The 26,890-nt window shown below is 39.6% G+C and overlaps 1 protein-coding gene across 2 annotated transcripts in view; it reads left to right on the forward strand.

Moving 5' to 3' along the window:
• Positions 1-5,022: 5,022 nt before the first annotated feature.
• The window catches only part of CCDC50 (coiled-coil domain containing 50), a 58,751-nt gene continuing 36,883 nt past the window's right edge, over positions 5,023-26,890 (forward strand). The window contains exon 1 of one of the 2 annotated variants that reach the window (XM_057738023.1): positions 5,023-5,315. In XM_057738023.1, the coding sequence (XP_057594006.1) occupies positions 5,267-5,315 (49 nt within the window). In that variant the 5' untranslated portion in view covers positions 5,023-5,266. The remainder of the gene's footprint in view (positions 5,316-26,890) is intronic. The other variant, XM_057738022.1, reaches the window with a different exon arrangement.

Raw genomic sequence — 26,890 nt, forward strand, 5'->3', positions numbered from 1 at the left:
TGGTATCCGTACTTCTTTTTTATTTTCCTTATTGTTTTTCACACTGGAGATGTATTTATACGTAGAAATAAATGCCTTGTAAACAAAGGTTAGACTTCAGGACATGGTGGTATAAGCTAAAGTTTCCTCTTGGCAAAGCAGGTTGTTTCTCTAAATTTTTTTTTTAATGATGTTTACTATCCAGTAAGGCCTAGATTTTTTTCTCCTAAAACTCATTTTTGAAAAGAAACATTTTAAAAATTTACTTTAAAACATATTGTTTGATCAGCACGGTCATGATCTGCTTTAATACCTCTTTACCAAATGCTTTATTCAGCAATGTATTCAATACATATTTTGTGAGCAGCTCTTATGTGCCAACACTATTCTATGTACTTAGGATACAGTAATAATTCACATAGGCAAATTTCTAATCCTCTTACGAGACTGGACAGACATAATAAATATATAAACATATAATACCTCAGGAGTAACTGACTTGGAGAGAAAAAAAGGAGTAGATAAGATACGGAATGACAGGGATTGGATTACTATCGTAGATAAAGTCAGGAAATGTCTCTCTGAGAAGGTGGCCTTTCAATAGACGCCTGAATGAAATTGGGGGAGCACATCGTGAAGTTGTTTGGCAAGGGGTGGGGTGGGGTGAAGGCTTTCCAAGAAGAGCGACCAGTTAAGTGAAAGGTCCTGACGCAAGAACGTGCACAGCCTGGCAGGGACGTCAAGGAGGAACAGCGAGATGTCAGGGTGAGAGAAGGCCAGTGAGTTAGGGTACAAAAGGAAGGAAATGAAATCAGAGTGGTAGCGGCACTTCTAGTAGATTATGGTAAGCACTTTGGGTTGTATTCTAAAGAAAATGAGATGCCCCTAGAGGTTTAAGTGCAGAGGAGTGACATTCTCTGACTTGCATTTTAAAATGTAGGTGATTCTGCAGTTACAGATAACAAAGTAGTGGTTACCAGTGGGGCGAGGGAAGTGGGGAGGGGCAGTATAGGGGAGGGGAATTGAGAGGCACAAACTATTAGGTATAAAATAAACTATAAGGATATATTGTACAATACAGGGAATACAGCCAATATTTTATAATAACTATAAATGGACTATAACCTTTAAAAATTCTGTATCAGTATATAGTACACCTGTAACTTACATAATATTGTACATAAACTATAACTCAGTACACAATTTTAAAATTGATATTTCAATGGGAGTGTGGCTTTAGTGGGTTTTCAGGAGAGAGTGAATTAGATACATAGGTTCAATTCACCATCTTTACTGAAATACCCTCATTCGTTTTTTAAACTTTGTAATCTCGTTACTGGCTCTTAGCTCTATGATTGCTCTTTCCTTTTGAATAACCTAGATGTCAAATCACAAGTCCTCTTTTCCAGTCTTTGCTGCCCTTATTTTTTCAACAGTATTTGACAGTATAGCCAATTAAACCTTCAAAGGAATATGAAACATTTGTAGTAGGATACATGAATATGGAACTCATGGGAGAGTTTGGGTTGAAAATATAAATTTTGGAGTTGTCAGAATATTAGTTTGAACCATATTAACTGCCAATTTTTTCAGTCAAAATGGTGCCGTATTGGCAATTCCATTTACCCCAAGAGTTAGTAATTAAAGCAAAGAGACTGAATGAATTACCCAAGTAATAAGAATAGTTAGGAAGGAATAATTTGAGAACTAAAGTGCTGTCTGAAAACACTCCAGCATTTGAAGGTCTAGGAAAGGACTTCCCTGGCGGTCCAGTGGTTAGCACTCTGTGCTTCCACTGCAATGGGCTCGGGTTCCATCCCTGCTCAGGGAACTATGATCCTGCATGGTGTGCCCCCCCCCCCCAAAAAAAATAAAGGTCTAGAAAATTGGGAGGAGCCCCTAAAGAATGTGATATAGGAGTATGTGTGTGTGCAGTTTCTGTGTACATTCTAGAGGTGGTTAGCTGCCTAACTAGGAATACAAACGGCAGGTGCCATAACCTAAGATTTTACCAGAAGGCTACACTCTACAGAAAATTATAAGAATATAAGCTATTTTTTAACACCTTAGATTAAAAACAAAACTTGTAGAGCATAATCTAATGAATATTAGAAATGGGTTTAAAATTGGGGATATTTGAAATATGTTGATATGTGGATTGGTTGAAATATTTTAAAGAAATTCCCCACTCTTGTTTGAATAGGGTATAAGAACCAAGAGAGCCTTTCAGCCTTTAATCTATGCAACAGTACCCAAGGCATGATTTCAAAATAATGTCTGTGTTTGCACAAATCTTTTATGGACTGTGTAGTTAGAGCCTATAAAAGGATAAGGGAATGAGACTTAAGTTTTCAGAGCAGGTTTTGTGACTTTTTTGTATCTATTTGCTAATAAATGTGCATATATATGAATTTGGTTTCAGACATCCTTTTTTTGTAACCTGGGAGAAACAATTTAGATAGAGTTGCTAGCCTATAACTATCTCCAATAACTGGCAGATACCACTATCCAGAAGAACCCTCAAAATGAGCTGTCATTGGTTTGGGTCATTTTTGAACAAAGTGAGTAGTGGTGTAGAGATGTCTTGGGAGATAAATGAGATAAGCAAAAATACAAAAATCAAAACAAGAAGTGTTTCAAGAAGGTGAGTAGACTCATACCTATTACATGGTAATAGTTGGCCAATAAGAGGAGGACTGAGAATTGACCACTGGACCAGGCAACGTGAAGGTCATTGTTAATTCTAATTAAAAACAGCTGTTTTTGGAGCGGTGCAGCTAAAAAGTATGATTGGAATAGGTTCCAGAAAGAATGAAAGAAGGGGAAGTGGAGATCATATGAACAGATGAGCATGGCTTCGATCTTATGAAGATCATAAGAAATATAGATATTTTTAAGGAAAACAAAGCAAAGACCCTCTGGCATATCTTAACCATATTAACCAGAGTCTAGGCAAGAAACAGAAGCCAAACTCAAAACGGTATAACTGGAAAGCATATAATGAAGGGACTACTTACAAAGGCATGAATATGGTTGCGGGAACAGCAGTGACCCCATGATATCCTAGGCCTGAAGGGGCACTGGAAAGAAATGGTATTATTAGAGACCCATGAGAGCTGGAACCATGGTAAAGGGGGTCTAGACAGGAATTGTAGTCAGAGGGACACAGTGGCCTAGCATAAAGGAAAGCAGTGTAATACACACCCTGATATTTCTCTCCTCCCTTTTTTTTTGATCTTCTGCCAGTGCCATGCATTGGTCCAACTCAAAAGGAAGCCACAGGGCATGCAGGCCCTGGTGATGAGTTCATAAATGTCAGCCTCCCAGGGCAGAGCATGACAGAGCAGTGAAGACAATGGGTTCTGGGGAGGGAAACAGATAATACTGCTCTTATAAACATTCTCTATGACCACAGGAGGCAGGCAAATTAAAAGTCCCCACAAAACTACCTTTCTAATATTACTTCCTTTCTATTTACACATTTAATTTACTGGGTGTTTTTTCTGCCTAGTAATAGGTTTGGCTAACCTTTTCTGAAATTGGTCCAATAAGTAAATATTTTATCATTTGAGTCCTAAGAGGCAAAATTGAAAATATTATGTTGTTTTTCTACAACCACTTAAATGTAATCACTTAAACACATAAAGAGCAGTCATTCAGATCCAGTGGGCTGGATTTGGCCTATGGGCCAAGGTTTGTCACCCTCTGGCCTAGAAAGTCTTCTCTGAATTTTTTGCTAGCCTTAGTCAATGTCAGGTCCAAATAAAACCTCCTCCGTGCGGCTTCTCACACGGCGACTCTCGGAGCTGCCGGTGAGAGAAAATCAACTTTTACTAGTTTAGATTGTAAAATCACTAGCTTAAATTGAGAGACTGCAGGGGGTCAATCCCAGAAGCCAGAGCCGCAGGAATCCCAGCTGCTCCAGGGACCAGCTGGTTTGCTCTTGCGGTAACATCAGAACACACCCTTTTCATCTCTTTGTCTTCTTATCTGTGCTTCTGTCTTCAGTTTGGCTTCATTACCTACCAGGAAGAGCAAACCCTTCCCACAAGAAATAGAGCGTTTATCTGTCCTTCTTTATATAACAACCCCAGAGACGTATTCTGCATGAGATGAGATGAATGTACGTGGGTGAGGGAGGAAGCTTGCTGGCAGTGGAGCGGTTCTTTGATTACACAAGCTTGCGAGAGGAGGCCCCCTCCCCAGGAGGGCTTCCCAGAGGGAGGGAGAATTCTGTTGCCAGGAGATGCAGAGCGGAGATGCTGTCTATTTCTGGGAGATGAAAGCGTCCCAATTACAGTGCAACGTGCGACATGCCAGAAGAGAGAGATGCCTGACACACGCTGTCATCCTCAGCACCCAGCATCACACTTGGTAGACAGTCATGCATTTCTGATGAATGAATGACTCAGTTCCCCCAGCTGGTCGTGAACACTCTCGTCTCTGAACTGGCCCAGATTTTGATCAGCTGCTCTTCAGTTCTGTACGTTGTAGTAGAGGTTGTTGTTGTTGTTTTTTTTAATGCCCATATGTTATCTTTCCTCCCATCCCGGAGGCAAAGCGTGCCCGCGAAAGCCAGTCTCGCAGTAAGCATCCCGTGCAAATAGCTCACAGAACGGGGACTACACCGCCGACGGGAAGCGCCGGGTTCGGGGGGACCCCTGCGGCCCCTCTCGCGGAGGCCATCGGGACACAGAGCCCCCGGCGACACCCGCGACCCTCCGCTGGGAGGGGGCTGGGCGCGCAGGCGGGGCCGGCGCGGGGCCCCAGCCTCGGGCGCGTCCGGCGGCCCCGGGGAGGCGGCCGCGGGAGCCGCTCGGCGCTCGCCAGCTGCGCGCACTTGCGGTTTCAGACCTGCAGCTCCCCTCCCCCACCCTCCCCTCCCCTCCTCTCCCCTCCCCTCCCCTCCCCTCCTCTCCCCTCCCCTCCCCGCCGAGGCCCGCCCGCGCGCCCGCCCGCGCACCCGCCCTTTCTGTCTCCTCTCTCCCTCCGTACGGGCCGGCCCGGGGCCGTTTCCGGGCGCCGGGTATTAGGCGTCGATCAGGGCCGGGGGCGCGGGAGCAGGTGGCGGTGGCGGGCCAGCGGGGCCGCCAGGCTGCTGCGCCGGGGCCCGTCTCCCGCCGCCTTCGTCGCCGCCCGCCCTCGCGCGGCAGCCGGCTCCGTCGTCCGGGCCCGCGCGCGCTCTGCCGGCCCGACGTAGCGCTGCCGCTGCGCCCCCGGGGCCGCGTTCGGGGCCGCCGGCGGCCGGGACGCAGGAGGCCGAGGGCAGCCCGGCCCCCGGGCCAACATGGCCGAAGTCAGCATCGACCAGTCCAAGCTGCCGGGGGTCAAGGAAGGTAGGGCGCGGGCCGTGGCGGGCGCTCCGGGCCGCTCCGGCTGCCGTCCCCGGGTGCCTCCCGGTGGGGGCGTCGTCTCGGCGGCCGCCTGGTGCCGGCCCGCGCTGGCCGGGAGGGAACCGGGTCCGGGCTCTGCCGTGGGACCTGGGGCGAGTCACTTGGGTCCTGAGCGTCAGGTTTCTCCCGCGTGAGGAGGTGGGCGGAGAGGGGCCGGCACCCCCTCACCCAGTGGTCGTGCCGCGGTCCCCGGGAGCGGCGGTGCCCTTCGCGGATGCTCCAGAGCTGGGGACGCCCGCCTGACCGCTGTTCTTAAAAGTCCGGGCCCAGCCCAGCTGGCCCGAAGGCTGGGAGGTGGGGTGGGCTGGACGTTCAGTTCGTGTGGAGCCTTTGTTTTGAAACTTGACTCTCTCCCTCCTTCGGTCTACTTTTCCCAGGCTTGCGTCTGGCTGGCCGACTTTCCCACCTTCCTCCAGGTTTAAAAGTTGAGCCTGGGCCCTGCCCAGCGCAGCCAGGCGGGTGGGAAGCTACTATAAATAAACGTTTTCGCACAGAAAGCAGTAAGCAGGGGACTCACTGTGACCTTGGTTTTTACTGGCTCCCTATGCTGAGGTCCAGAAGAATCAAGATTGATTAGTACTGGTCTAGCGTGGCTTCTAGCAAGTAGCCCACTGAATTCTTGTCTCTCGTCTCCATCCAGACCTAGCTTTTTTGTTGTTGTTGTTGCTGTTGTTGTTGTAACTGAGATCTTGGGTGCTGGATCGCCTTAGTCTTTAGTGATCTTCGGCTGTTATTTTGACCCTGGGAAGCATGGAAGTCTCAGAGTGCTATCCGAGCTTGCAGAGGTTGTCTTTGTAGTGGATGTCGTTTGTTTCAGCTGACTCTTGTGGTCTTAGTTGTCTTGAGAATGTGGAGTTGAAAATAAGAATCTTTGCTTTCTTGGAAATTAGGTTGCTGTGTTTCAGCGCCAACCTGTTTTGACTCAGAGGGGCTTGTGGTGTTCAGGCTGACCCCAGAATCCGAGGAAAGCTTGACGGCTTTATGTCCCAGAGTTCCAAACGCTAGGAGACAGAGTTGCTTGTTTTATGTAGGACATTTAATCGCACTGGGCCTGTCCTGTTGTTCCTGAAGGATGTTAGAATTTAGGCCTGGGATATTTAGCAAGTAGTATTTTTCAACCTTTCAGTTCCCAACCTGGCTTTGGTGAAGATTCTGGCATTCATATGTAAATAAACTTCTCTTAGCACTGTCAAGTCGTGCCTGACTGACAGGAAACGCAGATTTACACTTTGAAAGTCCTGGTCTTTGAGGCTGTCCTTAACCTTTCTGATATGTATGTGGGTGTTGCATGTCTTTAGAGAAAAAGTGATCTTTGTGTAGTGTGTAGTGCTTCCTAGGGGGCAGGTGAGGAGTAGGAGGAGAACTGGAGTTCGAACACAACCTTAATATGTAAAGTATTAGGTAGTGCTAAGATTTAACCTAGCTCTTTGTATATGTCAGTGACCTGAAACAAACTTGAAACTCACTTTCAGTGTATGCGTTTATATTACTCTTAGGTCTTCTGGTTTCTAACCAAAACATGAATGGTTTATTCTAGATTCTACTTTCTCAAGGGTTTCAGCCACTTTCTGTCTATAAATGCAAGATTTTTCCATTGCTAAACTCTAGAGTTTAACACATTTGGATTGGTTTTTATTTTGCACAACATGGTATTTGGCAGTCTGGTTTACATAAATGGTAAAGTGGTAAAAGAAGAAATTTATGTGGCTGTTTCATGAAGTTAGAATTAAGTATTGATTTACTTTGAAGGTGGTCAGAAATTGTTGAGAAGATCATTTTCTTTGTAAGCATCTGTTTTTTTCTACTTCAGAGATCATCAAAGGAAGTGATATGCTATACTAGGAATGTCCTAATGGTGGTGTGGTTTTTGATCTGGAAAGTATTCACATCTGATAAAGTGTATCTTTCTCTAATATAACTCTTAATTATGGCCCAGTTGCTCCTTAAAGATGTTTTTGAACCCTAATTAAAGAAAATAAAGTTGCTGCCCATGACTGGGTAAAACATACACAAACATTGAGACTGTTCTTAATACTGAAACTCCAACTCAGTTTGAAAAGGAAGTTTAGTAATAATTTGCTTAATGTTCTGGCACAGATTTTTAAACTCCAGTTTTAGAAATCTGTCTTCTTTACTTCTCTTATCAATCTAAAGCTTTACACGTAATTACAATTTGGGATCATGGAGTAGACTCCGGTAGAGTTGAAGAAGGACCACGCACTGGAGGCCTGTCCCTTCCTGTTGCCCTTTTCCTTCGGAGGGGATGCGCAGCCCTGGGACTTTCCTTGTGAACATCTCAGCAGAGCTTGTGGGTAGCAGCTGCCATCAGGGAATGGGAATATTATGAAAACTTATTTTTTTCTAGGTTAAAATCTAATGCTCAGTTTTAAGATGGCCAAAGATATTCATCATTTGGACAGACCTTTGAAAAAAATAACTACAGCAGTATTTTTACCTTGGGAAATATCTCTTAAAATAGGAGACAAAGGAATATGTGTGAGGTCATATGGAATAAAAAGAATTAAGTCTAACTAAATGTCAACAGGTAGCATTATTTCTGGTTTAAAAGCATATTTGGAACATCTGCATACTCTTTGTAATGGAAATACTGTTGCCATTGTCTAGGAGTAATGCTTTATTTCTTCTGAAACGTTTGAAGTTCCCTGCTACAAGATTTGAAATAATTCTCAGCCATTTTTTTTTTAGCTGTAGATAAATAACTCAAATGCATCATGCAGTTCGTGAATGCTAGACAAAGGTATTCTCAAATAGACAAAGGTTCCAACAATATTCTGAAAGTTTTTTAGTTTGAATCAGAGCTTTTGTTTTTTCCGCAAAAAGAGCACTTTTAATTATTTTAACAAACTTAAATTTTTGGTCAGTTTCAGCTTCTTTGCTGAATTTTCTTCCTGAAGCCACAATCCAGACTTCCCACTTTTTTTTGCTCTCTCCAGTCTGATTCCCATCTCTCTACTTGTTTTTTTTTTAAAATAATTTTATTTATTTATTTATTTTTTATTTATTGGCTGCATTGGGTCTTCGTTGCTGCGAGCGGGCTTTCTGTGGTTGCGGAGAGCGGGGGCTACTCTTCATTGTGGTGCACAGGCTTCTTATTGCAGTGGCTTCTCTTGTTGCGGAGCACTGGCTGTAGGCACATGGGCCTCAGTAGTTGCGGCATGTGGGCTCAGTAGTTGTGGCTCGCAGGCTCTAGAGCACAGGCTCAGTAGTTGTGGTGCAGGGGCTTAGTTGCCCAGTGGCACATGGGATCTTCCCGGACCAGGGCTCGAACCGGAGTCCCCTGCATTGGCAGGTGGATTCTTAACCACCGCACCACCAGGGAAGCCCTCTACTTAGTTTTAATTGCTCACCAATCACTACTCTTGCCCTTTCCCCCATCTAACAAAGGTTTCACATTATCTTAAAGTTTTGGTTTGAAAGCCATAGCCTGTCCATCAAAGCCATTTCTAGACTCTTTTAAGTTTATTAACTCCTTTGCAGTTTTTTAGTCATTAGAGTTTTCCCACTTTTAGCTATTGAGCACTTATATGTCAACCCTCCCATCTTCCACCAGGGCTAACCTTTTTTCTTTCCTTTCAGCCGTAAGGAATTTTATTATGTATTCTTTCTGTCCTTCAAATGGAAGGTTCCACCATCCCCAAGTTAGTTAACTCTGTGTGTGTGTGTAGGTGCGTGTGTGCCTGAGTACAGTCACAATTAGCATCTGAAATTGGTGCACTTCGTAGACATTTCTTGAAATAAAGATAGCTAGCTATTCTGAGAGCAAATCATTTTTCTTTAGTGAAAGATAAAAGTTAATACATTTTCAGAAATATGCCTAGAAAGCACTGATTCATTTTAGGTCCAGGACACCCCAGTGGCGTATGGGGTAAATTAAATTAATGGCATAAATCCAGAGCTTTAAGGGGAAAGATACAAAATTATGTCTGGTGGTATGTTATCCAGGTAGTCCCAGAGATCTAAAGCATATCACATGCACACTAGACATCTAATGTGATGGAGGTCTCTGAGAGGTCCGTTATCTGGAAAGTGAGGGCAAACTCACTTTCTCTTTTCTTCAGAATTCTACAGCAGTTTGGTTTTTGTGTGTGTGTGTTTTTATTTTGTTTGTTTTTCTTTTTTCTTTCTGGTTATTGTCTTTTAATGAGACCATGGCTAGATCTTGATTAAGGAGGTTTGTGTCTTGTTTTTCTTCACCCTCATCTGGCTTCAGGTCTTTCACATAGCCAGCAAAGATTCAGCAAGTATTTGAATGTGTGAATGAATGAACGAATGAATCATGAATACTAGACGTTCCCTGTTAGTTTAAGAATCCTATCTCTGGCATAATTTCATATGCCTTCTGAGAGCATCAGCTCTTAAAGGGCAGAGATCGTGCTTTTTGACCATGGGCATCGTGTATCTTAGTGCTGCTAGTAAGTTTATAAAGCTTTTTAATCTATTTTTCTAGTTTTTTTTTTTTTTTTTTTTTTCCCTCTGATCTTCACTGTGGTGGAGAGCCAGTCCTGTAGAGTTCAAGAAGTTGTTGTAAAGAACCCTTGAAATTCCATACGTGCACCCAGAATACCTCTCACATAAGGGGAAAACATCTTTCAGTTTATTGCTATATCCAGGTATGCAGTACCTTCTTAAATGAACCAGTGCTTTTTTAAAAATGAAATAGCTGTTATTTGTAAAATAAAGATTATCTTGATTTGAGAATTTTTTTTTTAAACTAAAAAGTACATAAAGAACAACTTATCCCTTTTGGGAAACTGTAAAGTTAATTGCTATTTTTAAAAAAGGATCTCAGAGTAGAAAGCATTAAAGACCACTGATCTAGGCCAGCCAGATTTTCCAGATGAAAATCTGAGAGCCAGGATGGGAAAGTGAGTTTTATCAAACCGTTGAGGTTAAGTATCTAAAAATTGTCACATGGGGCCTAGAATTAGAAAAATTCAAAAGTGAATATTCACACAGCTCAGTCTTCCCTCCTCTCTCCTTTCCCACCTTCCCCTTCCTTTCCCATTTCTTCCCTTCCTCCGTCTTCCTTTGTTCCTTCTCCCTCTTCTTCTCTCTTTTAAATTATTCTGTTTATGCATAAGAATCACTCCTGATGTATTTCGTTAATACTGTCATTTAAAACAGTGGAATAAAAATAATGAATGACAAAACACATGCAGAGATTTTCCTCAGGTTATTTTAGGGATAATGTTTGATATGAATGTTAGTGAGTTAACAGGTTTTATTTTATTTTTTAATCAAGAGCATTTTTTTTTTAGGTTTTTATTTTGATTCAGCAAATGAATTCCTGGGTGAACTACAGGAGGTCATACTCCTGCCTCAGTGTTTTTTCTACCTAGAAAATGCATTTCTTCTCTGGTACACTCAGCCTGAAAGGGCTAAAGTTGAGAAGATTAAACATATTAGAGAAATAAAGCCATAGGCCATGGTCTTTCCTTAGTTCTTTTCAGGGACGTAGTTTTGATTGAGATAAGTGAATTTTTGCCTCAGTAACAAAAAGCAGTATCATACCACAAAACTTAAGTAAACCCTGCTTGAAATCCCAGTTCTCTAAATACAAGAGTGTATTTTAAAATTAACTACCCTGAATTATAGGGGGAAAAAATAAACCTTATCACAGCTGTATTTGCAATTTCAGATGTAGCCACTGGAAGGGCTGTTGGATTAATATTTATAACTGATGACCTATTTAAAAGTGTCCTGTGCTTCAAAACTGTAGAATTAGGATACCCTAGATCCTAAATAAGACCTACAGAGGATAATTGGTCTTATATACCTTGGGGATTATTTAGACTATTCCCATATGTTTGAATTTAGAAACCAGTACAAAAGAGTTCTTAGATAATACTTTTAAAAGGACATGACAAACACGCATACTCAAAAGAACTATTTTTTTTTGTCATTATTTTATTAAAACACACAAGCACACACACACATTAAGATATGTAGGTCTTCATATGATAGTTTGTAACCATACACTGACATAAAAGCATTGAAAACTTTCCAATAAAGCAGAACCAGTGTAAAGCCAGTCTTGCTTGTATATCAGTGTTTTTTTTTTTTCTTTTTAGTCAAATTCATTGATATATAATTCACCTACAGTAAAAATTCATCCTTCTTAGTATGGGGTTCTGAGTTTGGACAAATGTATAGTCTTGTAACCACCACAGCAATCGAAATATTGAACATTTACGTAACCTACGAACTGCTCCACGCTTTTCCCCCACCTCCACCAACCACTGATTTGTTTTCTGTCCCTTTAGTTTTACCTTTACAAAAATGTCATATAAATGGGATCATATAATAAGTTGCTTTTTGAGTTTGGCTTCTTTCACTTAGCATAATACATCTGATATCATGTGTGTATCAGTAATTTTGTTCCTTTTTATTGCTGTGTTCCAGTGCATGGCTGTACCACCATTTGCTTATCCATTCACTGGTTGACGAACATTGGGGTGTTTTCACTTTTGGTGGTTATAAATAGTCTCTTGTAAACATTTGCATACAGGTTTTTTTTTGAGTGAACATGTTTTCATTTCTCTTGGGTAAGCACCTAGGGTAGGTCATATGGTGAACGTATGTTTAGCTTTATAGGAAACTACAAATTGTTTTTCAAAGTGGCTGTACCATTTTGCATTCCTACAAGCAGTGTATATGAGCTCTAAATGCTCTGCATCCTTGTCTACACTCTGCATTGTCAAGATATATATATTTTTTATTTTTTAACTATTTTTTTTATACACTTATTTATTTTATTGGCAGTGTTGGGTCTTTTTTGCTGTGCAGGGGCTTTCTTTTAGTTGTGGTGAGTGGGGGCTACTCTTCATTGTGGTGCACGGTCTCCTCATTTCCGTGACTTCTCTTGTGGAGCACAGGCTCTAGGCACATGGCTTCAGTAGTTGCAGCACATGGGCTCAATACTTGTGGCTCACGGGCTCTAAAGTGCAGGCTCAATAATTGTGGCTCATGGGCTTAGTTGCTCTGAGGCATGTGGGATCTTCCTGGAGCAGGGATCGAACCTGTGTCCCCTGCATTGGCAGGTGGATTCTTAACCACTGAGCCACCTACAAAGCCCTTTAACTATTTTTTTTAAGGGTTTAAATTCTGGTTTTGTTGTTTCGTGGCTGTGAGATCTAAATTTTAACAGTGTAATATTATCTCATGTGGCTTTAATTTGCACTTCTGTAATGACTAATGATTGGAGTCTCTTTTCTTGTGCTTACTTCCTATTCTTATATCATTTGTTTAACTGTGTGTTCTAAGCTTTGCCTTTAAAAAAAAATCACTTTCTTTTTATTGAGTTTTGAGGGTTCTTTACATATTCTGAATTCAGGTCTTTTATCAGGTAAATATTTTGCAAATGTTGGTGGTCTTTAAACCTTGGTGCAACGTTAGGATGACGTGGGGAACTTTGCTGTAAACATATTCCTGCCCTTCTTGATATCAGCTGAATCTCTTGGAGTTGGTCCCAGGAATCTGTAGTTTTTTATACCCAAATTATACTCTTGGACTCACGATGGACATTTGGAATATACTAAGAATACTGTGGCCACTCTAATGTAGAGATGGATCCTGCCCTACTCTAATTTTTTAAGTTTTTGCAGTGGCAGCTCATTTCTTTATCAGGGTTAAAGAATGCGCAGCATTTTTTTTTTCCTTTTAGTAGTTGAAATTAGTTCCTCTAAGATAGGGGTTTGCAAACTATGGTCTGTGGGCCAGTCCAGCCCACACCACCCACTGCTTCTTTTTATACAAGTGAGCTGATGACAGTCTTTACATTTTTTAATGATTGAAAAAAGAAAGAGGAAGAAGAATGTTTGTGATGGGTAAAAGTGATATGGAATTCAAATTTCAATGTCTAAAGTTTTATTGAAACATAACTTTGCTCATTTGTTTACATGTTGTCTGTGGCTGCCTTGGTGCTGCAAAGGCTGAGATGAGTGGGTCATAGCAGAGGCTATGATCAGCAAAGCTTAAATTCTATACTATCTGGTACTTTGTGTAAAAACAATAACTCCTTTGGGACTGTTTCAATGAAACCTTTTAAAAACTTCCCTATTTAATTTTTTTTGATATTTCAGTTATCGCTATGAACATTTATCAGAGCTTTTCTTTAATTATAGTGGTGCGCTGTTGGAGACTGTTATTGATTGAACTCATGTAATAGCATGTTTTATTTTTGTAGTGACTTTTAAAAATATACTTACATCCTGATTTTTATTCTTTTTTTAAGAAGAAAATGTGCTCTCCATATAAATCTCTAGGGACTTCATGATTGCTTATCAAGGTAGAAATCTTATGTAAAGTAAGAACAGTCCATATGTCAGCTCTGAATAAGAATCTGTGGGGCTTTCATGAGTGAAGGGCATGAGTAAACAAGTTCAACTTTGAAAAAGTTTGCTTATGATTCTTAGCTTATTACTTATTGCTGGCTCTCTTCAAAACATATTACAAACACTTGCATGAATGAAGTGTCACTCTTTGTCTTCTTGGAAAATTGTACCAGAAGTACCTGGGTTGATTTACCACTAAACTTTGAAGTCTTAGTGTGTGATGAGCATTTCCAGTCCTGATACAGCTTTTCAATGACCAAACACCAGGGGAGTCTCCGCTGGACTTTTTTGGCTTTTATTTTCCTAATGAGTCATCAAGACTGAGTCACTTTCCGTTAACATTATTCCAGGACTTTTAACTGCATATAGTAAAAGCACGAACGACTTACAAGGATATCTTTCCCTCTTCACTGCCTCCCCATCAACAACAGTTTTTTTTGTCTGTTGACTACATAGAGGAATCCATGATTTACTTTAAGTATTATATTCACTTATTTTTGAGTAGCACTTTCCACCAAATACTTTAAAATATTAGCTTTTTCTTTCATATTATAAAATTCTGCAAAATACTGAATGTTAGGGTTGGTAAATACTTTCAAAACATTTTTATTGTCTAGATGGGAAACCAGGAGTAGAGAAAGAGAAAGGAGGGACTCAATTGAGATTCATATCCTGCCATCTGCACATGTTGAGTTTGGCCTAACATCTGCCAGCAGCTATTTTGGAAAGAACTGTGCAGTCTCAGTGTCTGCATTTACAGATCACTTTCTGGCTTTGCTTACAAACGGTTCCTTATCCTGTCAGTGATTGCCGAATTTTAACTTGCTGTGTCTGCTTCTGTTGTTTTCCCAGTTTTCCATGGTCAGACCTCATTATTTTAAACCCACGAAGCATTTCTTCTCTTCTTTTCTCCTTGTAGTTACCCCATTAAAACTCCACACAGCTGATCGTTGAAAGATCATTTTGACTGTGTGTATATGTTGGAGGGGACAAGCTGGAGGTTAGAAAATGGTTAGGGAGCTGTTATTGATAGACTCCAATTTACCATGCTTTTAACATCCCTGAAGTCCAGGAACTTGGTCGCAGTGGCACTCAAGCTCCCCAAACTAGGATAACTACTGAGACTTAAAGGCAGTGCTGTCAGATAATTTATAGGCCAAACCCAGATACTTTGTGAGTAAAAAGGATGATTCTAATAAGTTTACCAGAATAGGTGTATACTGTGACCACACAACTGCATAGACATTGTTGAAATACCACAGGCAGTTGAATATGATGACTAAGTGATGTTCTTTTTAAAAAACCCCTTCTGGATATGTAATGTAAAGTTTTCATTGCCACTTAAAACCTGAAGGGCACCTGTCTCTCGTAGACTATCTTGAGGTTCCTGATGTGTTTTCTATTTCATAATTGATTACTAGATGAAACATGGAATCTGCTCTATAGAAGGTAGTAGGAATAATTACGGTTTCGTTTAGCTATTCATATGTGGGTTACCCCAAATTCTACTTTTAATTAGTTAGTTTTCTTTTTCTTTCCTATTTATCAATTCTCCCTATATATTCCCCCCAGATGTGGGGAATGGGTATTGAAAAGATGTGTGCAATTGAAAGGAGGTAAGAAATGCACACATTTTTGATTCCTGCTTACTTGGCAGTATGCAATATAACTATCATTTTCTTCTTTTTAAATAGAGTAGGAGGCAGCCATTTTACTCTCTACATTTCTGCTGTGTATCTTTTCAGTCATAGAGCTCCTCTTTGAATTATTTTACAGTATTTTCTCTGGTTTATTGATACATTAAATAATTTGCCCAGATTTAAATCAAACTTGTATAAAATTTAACTTAAGCAGACTAACTTCTTTGGAAAGGGAAGTACTTTGAACCTAGACTTGTAAGGCTTGGTTTCACATCTCATCGTTACTACCATTTGATATAAGGACTCAGAGAAAACGGTATCTCTAAGCTTCCGTTTCCTTATCTGTTTATTGGAGATAATATTTACTATGTCTAACAGATGGGCTTTCCATGGGAGTTAATTGAAGAAATGGATATGAAAATATTTTGCAAAATACAGTGTTATACATTCAACCTCAGTGATATTACTGTTCAAGTTACCCTATAATACTCCTGCTTTTGCTTTTTCCAGACCATTGTTCTTTGAACCTGAATCCTCTATGTGGTATTTCCTTCTATACTATCCAAATATAGCCTATTTTTGTCCCCTTATCTTCTCACTGCCTCCCCAGGTCCAGCTCAAATGCTGATTCTCTGTTAAGTCCACCCTGCTTCTCTCCTGTGTATCTCTTTAACTTCTTTAAGCAGCATGTCTCATCCTCTGTATTGGTCTGCTAGCTCTCTAGACAAGACTGGTAGCTGACTGATCTCAGTACTTCTTGGGGATCCTTACACATAGGAGATACTGCAGGAAACTTGTCAGACTGTCTGACAGCTTATGTTCAGTGGGCAGACTGACCTGAGCTAACTGAACTACTGACACTAGAATAAGAGCTGTGATCATTTGCATGAATTCACTGGGATAGGAATAGAGGATTAGAAGCAATCGCTTTTACTTTTCGTTGCGTGAATTTTCCCCATCTATCAAATTTCTGTAGGAGGCAGATTGTTGCTGAGGTTAACTCAAGGCCTAAACACATAGTAGGCTCCTTTGGAGGCAATGATCTTACCAGTTTATGGACTGATTTTAGTTATGTAAGACCCTGTTAATGTGTGTATATTTTCCAGGATTGTGATATGGTATCATTTTGTTGTTGTAGTAAAGGATCCAATTAGTTTCTTAGATCCTGTTGGATTCTCTTCAGAATTTTTATGCTTACTATTTTCTCCTTTAGATTTATTTTTAGATAAAGGGGACGACGTTCTTATAAACTTTTAACTAACCAAATCACATGTAACGTGTATTTTTTAAGTTCTTGATTATAAAGTTCTTGATTATAGAGATAATTGTGAAGAGTGAAAGTTTTGAGTTGGAAACTAAAAAGGTGAATGTACTGATTGTAAACTTGGTATGGTTTATGATCAAGCAGGGGTGGAAAGTGTGAGCAAAAGAGCTCGAGTTTTTACCTTGGGGGTGGATATGTTTAATTCGTACTTATTTTAGGATGGTTTTCTAAATTAGGGCATACTATTTAGTCTCTTTTAGCTTCGTATGGTGCATTAGAAGTTAACACGGTTTTAAAAACATGCAGTGCTACAAAAACCAATTTATATTTCTAGGTAGATAGTATGGCAGTTTTTTTAAATCATCAAAATGACTTTGAATTCTTAAAAAACAAATGAGATAAGTGAATTAATCCTCCAGAGCAGAAAAGTATTTGGAGTATTCCTGTTCACAGATGCAGGCTGCCCCTGATTTTCTTTCATTTCCTCTGCAGGGGAATTACATGATAACCAGATATACTGTAGGATAACCAAATATACTGAAGCCAGTTTCAGTAACAATACATAGAGAAATCTGAGGCATTTAGAACCCATTCTAGTTTAATTTAAATTTGGTGATCTTCAAGAAGACTAGTGAGTATGGAGGGTGTTTGCTTTCCCAGGACTCTGACCATCTGGCCCCAGGTTAACCTTTTAGTAAATAGTACAGTTCATAGTTGCGTTCATTGGACAGTAAATGAATGATAACATGTTTTCATTTTACCATGATACTAAAGGCTCTGTGAGAACTAGTAGTTGAGACAGGATAAGTCTACCTTTTTTTAAGGCACTAGATTGAACAAAAGGTTATTTGAAGATTTATTGGTGGCTAAAGATACTGTACAGATGGATGAAAGCAGATGTTTGCCATTTTGTGTGGTAAAAATAGTAAAACCAACAGCAGCAATGAAGAAAGCAGTATTTGGTGCAGGAGAAAGTTAGCATAACAGCTATCCTGTATGGATAGCCTTTTATGTAGGCTGTGGTTATCATGTTTTAGATGATGTGCTTGTATCCAAGAGACAAATGTATCTCACTTATACTGAATCAACTACATTTCATACTACCTTATATCTAGGTTGAAGGAATTCTTAAAAATAATTTGGACTGTTTCCTTATAGGTCAGGACATTGAGGTTCTGATTTGGAAAGTGACTTGTCAAAGGTCACTTGAACTGCTGACAGAGCCAGAACTAAACTTCTGATGGGTATCTGGAATGAAGAACTGGGCTGTTTGTACTTCAACCTGTTTGTTCCTTATATGCTACAATAAAGCCATCATATTTCTATAAATTGGGAAAGAGATATCTACATTTCTTATAATAAGATACCAAAATGCCACGTGGATTTGGCAGAAAGCTTTTACTAAAGCAATTCAAAGGACAGAAATTAGGAAAATTCATCTAGTTTTAGGCATGCAGTATTTTAAATCTACATGTTAATGTTGTTTAGATTTTGACTGGCTGTACTTCTCAACAGTCTACTCTCCTACCATTCTTAATGGTGATGCTTCGATGAGTCTTCTATTTTAGTAAACTGTGATTACATGACTTTCACATAGAATTCTACTTTGCTTTCTAATTCCGGGCATTCAACTGAAAAAAGTTTGGAGTGGTGGAGCTTATTAAATATTCTAGACATACTGGCTTCCTTTTAACTCAGGCACACAATGTGTATGTATAGGAAACATGTTCTCCCTTATGAGAAAACATATGAGATTACAAAGAGCTATTGAAATGTAGTCAACTGTTGACTATATTGTAATTCCTTGCCAGGAAACATTTCCGTACATTCGTAAGAGGAAGTAGTGATTGCTTATTCTATTATAGATTCTGTACTAGAGAAGGGATAGATCTGTGTTCATGAGTGACGTAGTGGGATCTGACTAAAGGAAAAACTTCACTGAAAATAAGTAATTGTAAGAATTCATTAATTGATGATGCCAATAATAATTGGAAGTTCCATTTATTGAACTTCCTGTTACTGAGTGACAGATGTTTTCTTTGGCCCTTCACTTACCTAATTGAGCCTTCACAACGTTTATCCTCATTTTGCAGATGAGGAACCTGAGGCTCAGAGAGATGAATAACTTGCCTAAGGTCTTTTAGCCAATAAGAAAACAGTATTTGAATCCTGATCTGTATGGCTCCAAAGTTGTTTTTTCTTCTCTGAAATACCTTTAAACATGAGCCAAATCCAAATCAGAACCATAATGCCATGTTATGTATTCTGTTGACTTGTGTATGGCTGAAGAAATCATCAGCTTCCTCCTTATTGGAGTTATTACTAAAGTTCAGTTTTTGCTTCTCTCTTCCCATGACAGTAACTGACTTCCCAGCTTTCTTTGGCAATAGAGAACCATCAAAAGTTCACACCTAACTTAAATACCACTAAGGTGAATATAGAGTTCTTTCTCAAAAAGAAAAAAAATAAAATATCCCCTCTGATGAACTAAATGGAGAGCCAAAGTGGTTGACAGAATCCCTTCTTAAAATCTACGCACAACTCCCTGTTACCTGCTCAGGAGGTTTCTGGGTGTACTTTGAAACACAGGCTCGCTTCTTCCAATTTGCTGTTGGGTCATTACCTTCTTCTGTATAGAGTATTTGTAGGAGAGGAAATCTGATTCTAATGTAAGCCTGCTTGTAAGAGAAATCTCCTGATCTTCTGGGGAGGCATTTCCCTAGTAAGTGCAAAAACTGAGTTGATTCTAGGAATGTACCCATGATCTCAGGATACTTTTTAGAAAAACACATTTGTAGTCAGTAAATATGACCAATTATTGAGCACATGGCAGCATATCAGAGTAGAATTCCAGAAATCTCAAAGACTTACCCGTTTGTTTTATGTCCATACTTTCAGATTTATATAATCTAAGATTACTGGAAATGTGTATAGATTTCTGACAAGTGGTTACCACAGTGGAACTGTGAGTGCTGCAGTTTGCTTTATGGGAACAAGATTCTAAGAAAATATTTTTCCCATACCTACTTATCCCATGAGCACTTTTTATTTAAAGTTTTTTTTTTTTTTTTTAATTTTGAGTATTACTGTACTCTCAATTTTTTGAAATTGAAGTAAGTTTACTGATCCTAATAAGAAAGAGTGCTAGCTAAAGTATCTACTGGCAGTAGAAAAGTTGAAAGTGGAAATATCTGACTCAAGGATAAATAGAACTTGCAGTAGCTAGTACTTAAGGAAACTTGTCATATGAAGCCAATAAACCAAAATGGTTTTTCTTCCCTTGGTGTAAACTTGTACTTAAGTTGGGTTGATGTGATCTTTTGGGTTTTAATGGGCATGACTGGGTTTATCCTACAGAGGTTTAAGGAGATGGCTGGCTTTTCTTTCCAGGCTAAGGCACACAGAGAAACCAAACCATTTGAGGGCTGCCAAACCATTTGAGGGCTTAAGTGCCAGGAAAAGTGCCATTCAAACAGAGGAACAGAAGGTCGGAGTTTCTCTAGGGATACGTGGAGTGAAAATAAAAGAAATAAATTTTTGCTGTCGAGATACTCATAGTGGAAAATTGCTTTGAAAAAACAAGTCTGCTGCTTGTCTAAGGGTATTTACCCTTTTGAGGACCCCTGTGGTTATCAGTGATCTTTTGTTTTCTACATAGAAGGTTTATCTCCATCAGAATAATTTGTGAGTACTTTTTAAAAAAAAATACAAATTTCCTGCAATGCTTAAGTACTTAACGGTGGTTATCATTTCTGTCATATTACAGGTCAGCAAATATGAGTGATATTAACTTGTTCAAGATTATTCATCTAGTGAGTGTTAAAGCCAGGATTAGAATCTAAGTAAGCGTTCTCTTGGTTACACCATAGTGCATCTGCATGTCGTAAGTATTCACTGAGTATCTCATTACCCGTGCTCTGTGCAGTGTACTCCAGAAGACACTGTTTGAGTTTTCATAAGTGTAATTTTGATAGTCATCTTTTTATGTTTAATTATGAAATTTTTTAAATCTATTTAGAAATCAGCTGAATCATTTTAAAGCAGGAGTGCTTCCTTTTTAATCATTTTTATGATAGTAAGTACTTATTTAGCTTCAGTGAAAATTCATATATTCCTGAATTGTTCTGAAGTGGAACACCCCTGTAAAATGTAATTGTTCTTTAAGGAAGGCAACAAAGACAGTAAATTTGGGAGACAGCTCCTCGGTTATGATCAGTTTACTTTTCCGAGCCAGTTGAAATTCACAGATGCATACATTTGCTAAGGAGAACCCAGAGTTCTTCAGTAAATGATCGGTAAGGTATTAGAGATCTGGTAAGTTTATTCAGTAGCAGTTGTATTTCACAGAATCAAATTCCTTTAACTCTGTTGAATTAACAGCTCACTTTCCTTTTCAAGAGGATGTTTGTTCACTTTGTTTCTGTGACTGTATCTGCACAGTGGTGGCTTGATAAATGTAGAACAACTCTTACTCTTTTCACCTGTCTGAGGTTAGCAAAACTACTATCACCTTAAGGCTGAGGAAGAAGCAGCATAGGAGAAATAATGTACAAACACTTTGAAGTTAGTAGCTACTACAAGACTAAAAATATGTCAGGACCCTTGATTGTCCATACTGGCAAAGTGAGTTGTATCTGTTGGTTAAAAGATAAGCATGCCTTCTCTCTCTCTCTCATGCGCGTGCGTGCACACACCGCACACAGACACACACGCACAGTTAAAATGGTTTCAAATGCTGTGAATGGTCTGCTTGTTGAAATTGGCACTGACTGTGCTTTCTGTCATACTGTGATTATTGTTTAGAGCGGTGTTGTCCAGCAGAACTTCTGTGAAGGTGGAAGTACTCTGTATTCCCCTCTGTCCAGAACAGTAGTAAGCACCAGCTCCATATGGCTGTTTAGCACTGGAAACGTGGCTAAGTGGGACTGAGGAACTGGGTTTTTATCATTTAATTTTGGTTAATTTAAAGAAACAGCTATGTGACTAGTGGCTACCATATATAGTGGGGAAAAAAAATTTGTGACCTTAGTGGATAGAATAATGATGGATGAATAGAACATGCAAATTTGGTTCAGTTTAAGGAAATCTTTTCTAGTACCTGTTCCATCCAACGTTGAACCACGTGAAAGCACCTCACTTGGGATTTCGGAGAGTTGTAACTTTTCTTGGGTGAATTTTTTGTTTTGTTACTGCCAACAAGAAAAGACTAGGCTTCAAAGCACCAATCCATAAGTTCATGCCTGTAGCCCAGGAAGCTTGTGAGATTGTTTGTGTTTGTGGGTATTTTTTATCATTTATGATATTTCCTGATGGAAAGTCTTTTCTCTATCAAGCAGTCCTGCTGGGATGAGTAAAAATTGCTGTTTCCACCCTGCTACCTTCCTTCCCTTTTTTTACTGTCCCTTTGTCAGTATTCCTCTCACCCCCAGGATTCTACCCTGTCAAGATGGAAATTTCTGACTCAGCCATTTTCACTTTTCCAATAAGTTACCCAGTTACTCTGTGGTCTCTGATAATGATGTAGATGGTCTGTGATATTAAAGTAGTACTTCTGATTTGAGGGCTTATATTATCTCAGCATTTTCAAAATCCACTTGCCTACAATCTAGTGTGTATGTGGTTAGCTATAATGTATCTCCTTGCCAGACAAGTGGTTTGGGTTACTGGGGTTTTCATTTAACTATGAATTGGGGAGAAAACTGTGACTGGGGAAAAAAAGCTCAGGAACCTATTTTGATAAATTACATCAGAGTTAAGGATTAAATCATTTGTTTTGCTTTTTAAAATGTCTCCTTATGGAGCTTAGTCTTGTTCTTTTGTTGAAGGTGTGTGCATACGTTTGTGTGTATGCAGACACGTTTAAATCTCGCGCTTCAACTATTGATGAGTCCGTTATATAACTTAGTGTGTCCTAACTAAGTTCCAACATGGTAACTGAACTTACTTTCATGTTTGGTGCTAGTAAAACATTTCTCTCCAGTCAGGAACTGGTGTTATTTCTCCTTTACAATAATGAGAACTGAGCAGTTTCTCCCGGATTGCTTCGGTTATCAGGAAGATCAGATGCAAATTTGGGGCCTTATGTAGACTTTGTTTTTGTTAGCGTGCTTTTTTTTCTTTAAAAAAAGCACACTTATTCTCTAACCTTAAGGAAAGAGTATAATTAAATTGAATCAATAAACATTGCTACTGCAACTAATTTTTTCCCCTAGTAAATATTTGCTGCTTCACTGTTTAGATGCTTAAGTTAGATTAAAAAGATGTATCTTTTTATTATAAAATGTTATGAAAGGGATTATAAATAATAAGATTCCATTTCATGGTAGATAAATTGGAAAATATAGAAATGTTTTAGAAGGAAAATAAGCTACATTATAGTCCTACAGTACATAATCAATGTTAGGATTTTGATGTTTATCTTTTCTAGTATTATCTAAATAAAATTTAACTTGAAAAATCAGGTATTTCAACTGTCGTCAGTGTACAGTATAGAAAGGCTCAGAAATCAGCCCCGGCCTCTGCCCATATCAAGGCGAGTACCTTCAGGACTTCACCTGTGCATGGCCCATATAATATGCCACGTGGATGGTCGTCTGTTGTGTGTATAAAGCAACAGACTTCAGGGTGCCAGTGATTTGTACAAAACACCCACATACATGGTCGGGGTTGTGAGCGCTCTGAGGCTGGAACTAGGACCAGAGATGATGTCTGTAGATTGGCAGGTTTTGTCATTCCACAGATCATTTTGCAGTTACCTGAAAGGGAGCTGTGTTGAAAGGAAGTGGGCTTCCTGTGGTTAAATATTTGTGAGGAGTCCAGATGATTATTTGGACAGGATAAAGCTGGACCCAACAACTACTCAAACCCTTTCTGATAATCAATTTCTATAATTTTAAGAAAGTGGTGAATCAGTCAGCACCTTTTTATGAACAGTGACTGAAATTTAGAAATATTTGAGGAAACTTGGGAACCCAACCTATCATCCAGGGCCTTTATTATTTTCAGAGATATGTTGGGGGGTTAAAGGCTCTTGATGCTCTAAGACATTTTGGACTTCTGACCAAGGTGATGACTTTAGCAGATCAGATATTTGGTAGAACTTTGCAGAAAGTCCTGGGTTATACTCTTCTGGTCTTTGTGGAGCTTTTTATGAAAAGGATAGCTTTCTATTGTTATGTAATTTTTAAAAAAATTAATAAATTTATTTTTGGCTGCTTTGGATGTTCATTGCTGCACGAGGGCTTTCTCTAGTTGCAGCACAAGGGCTTTCTCTAGTTGCAGCGAGTGGGGGGCTACTCTTTGTTGCGGTGCGCAGACTCCTCATTGCAGTGGCTTCTCTTGTTGTGGAGCATGGGCTTTAGGTGTGCAGGCTTCAGTAGTTACAACACGCAGTCTCAGTCATTGTGGCTCGCAGGCTCTAGAGCGCAAGCTCAGTAGTTGTGGCTCACGGGCTTAGTTGCTGCGTGGCATGTGGGATCTTCCTGGATCAGGGCTTGAACCCATGTCCTCTGCGTTGGCAGGCAGATTCCTAACCACTGCGCCACCAGGAAAGTCCCGTTAGGTAATGTTTATGGAAGGATAATTAACCCTGAAAACATCTTGCTGTTACTAGATTTCTCAGGACTTTTCTCTCCCCCCAACTTTTTTTTTATTTTGGTTCTGTCAACCTTGGCTGGTTTTTCATTCACCTTATACTTAATTTACTAACATTTTTCTAATTTTCAGGACTGTTTGGCAGCTTGCAACTATAGAGGACTTCTGAGGACATGAGACCGTTTTTTCAAACAAATAACTCAGGGGACTAGCTCCAGATTCTGAAAATTCATGCCAGCACCTTAGCATACAGTGCATTCTGCTTCAAAATGCCACATACATCCTATGTACCGTCAGGCTGTTTAGCTTAACAAACATGTCCTCAAGTATACAGACATTTTTCATAGCCCTGGGTCTAATGTTGGAAGTGCCACATATTTAACTATGTGATCCTTGGCATGTTATTCCAACTTTCAGAGCCATTTTGAATGATGTGCTTGATTGTCATCTAAAGGAACCAAGAATTGACCATCTGCCTGAGTATACAGCTTTTCTTGGTATTCTAGGAGCCTATCAGGAATTATCCTTTCCATTATAATATGTCTGAAATTTGGGGTGTTGGAAGCAGAAACCCTTTACTGTCATTTAAGGCAGTGTGGGTAGATGTGCAGCTCCTTAGCTTTGTTTAGGTGATCTGGAGAATGTGAATAGATCACACTTCCAAAAAAGGCAAAACGTCTTGGTACGTTATTTATACTAGTCATCATTTTTCTCAGGATCCCTCCTTTCCACAAGGATTTATTTGAAAATCATTATCCCAGGCATTGAGATAAATGTTGGAGAGAAAATGATCCATAAGATTTTTCCTGCCTTCCAGGATCTTGAATATATGCTAGGGAAACATGAGTCCATGTATTTATAATATGATTAGTCCTCCAGTGTTATATTTACTACATGTTGTAAAATCACTGGGGAAGAAAAGCATAGGTAAATCTGGTGGATTTGTGAAAGTGTCACTTGTGATGGTTTTGGTTGTATGTCCTATAGGATTGGACTAATAGAGAGGTGACATTTGAATGAGGTTTCTGAAGGTTGATTATGACTTTTTTAGAGAGTGGAGAGGTGCCACAGGCAAATAGAAAAGGGTTCTTATGCCCATCATCTGTGTAGTGGTGACTAAACTTCCCTCAGACTTGCAAGCCTCTCCCATTCTCTGTTTCACATCCATACCAAGCAACCAAGAAAAACATAAACCAAAACAATAACCATAAAAATCCCCAAACAGTTGAAACATTGGTTAACGATACTTAATGCCCCAATCATTTGTACAATATGTGGAATGAAAGTCCTTGTCTTTCATAAAGGAATTGCAGAAACCTGCGTGTACTCTGTGGGTAGTTTAGTGGGGGGTGGGGTGGGATAATTATACTAAGGATAATAAGTAAGGAAGGTGGATCTGATTTAATTATTTTATAGGTCTCTGCTAAGAAGCATATTCTAGCTCCCAGACAGATGGAGTAAGCATAGTATATTGGAAAGAACAGGGGATTTGGAGACTTGATCAGAAAAGTAGCCCTGCCATTGGCTACTTTGACTAGGAACAAAGTAAATGAGTGTGGAACACCTGTGGTGTTTACCTCTTTAGCATCAGCCAAAATTAGGTGCCACTCTCTTTCCTCTGTCATACTATACTTCAATATTGTTCATTTCAACAAGATGGAAATTATAGGCACTAAAAATCAGAGCAGGATCAAAGGTTTTAGTTACCCTTTATCCCTAACAAGTTAATTGCTCAGACATTACTTGGATAGTATTCTCATTGTTTTCAGCTTTCTGCCTGAAAGTGGGAAATTTCAGTTGTCAGAGTGACCAGGGACTCAAAGCTGTGTTTATTTTGGGGCTCATGATCGGGGCAGGTGATTAGGAGTGTGTCTCCGTTCCATACCTGAGCATCTTTAAGAAGCTCCCACTGATGGTGGTAGTGATGAGGGTGGAGGTTGGTTTTGGTGTTGGTATTAGTCGTGGTGATGTTGATGTCATCTTAGTCTCTATATCTAAATTTTGCTGGGCTCAGAATGTCGAAGATTTGGCCTTAGGATGAGGTCTTTTCACAGTTTACCTACATCGCATTTCTCTTCAACTGAGGCAGTTTTAGTAAAGCTTTAGATAAAGGGAAGAGACTCTTCTTTAATAGATTAGAGAGACATTTCCCTTATAGGGCAGTGAACAAAGGCTTAGGGGTTTACATATATTATCATTTCTTAGTTAAAATTGCCTTTAACAACTATTAGACACATTAGTCTGAATTCATTAATACTCTCTTACCAAAGGGAAGGAAAGCCATTGATTTTGGATGGAGATGCGGGAAAGTAGTTAGATCCCAAAGGGAGATTTTCCTTGGAATTCCCCACTGCAGTTACTACCTAGGGTTTTTCTTATAGGTCATCTATGAAACACTGTGTAAATGTTAGGAATTTTTTTGTCCTTGCTTTTCAGAAGTGAACACAGGCCAACCATTATTGCTAGAGACTTATTCTTGGGAGATAGTGAGACAGAGAAAACTATGTGCATTTTTATGCTCTATTTTAGGACCTGGAACCCCCCTTCCGGACACATGTACCACCCTTAACCTAAATTTTATTTCTTCAATTTCAAAGAACTTAATGCATATTTTGCCTTATTTTAGTTAGTATTTAGTAATATCACTCTTTTCTGACATACTTAAAC

The sequence above is a fragment of the Hippopotamus amphibius genome, chromosome 6 (assembly GCF_030028045.1).
Source record: "Hippopotamus amphibius kiboko isolate mHipAmp2 chromosome 6, mHipAmp2.hap2, whole genome shotgun sequence".
Lineage (NCBI taxonomy): Eukaryota > Metazoa > Chordata > Mammalia > Artiodactyla > Hippopotamidae > Hippopotamus > Hippopotamus amphibius.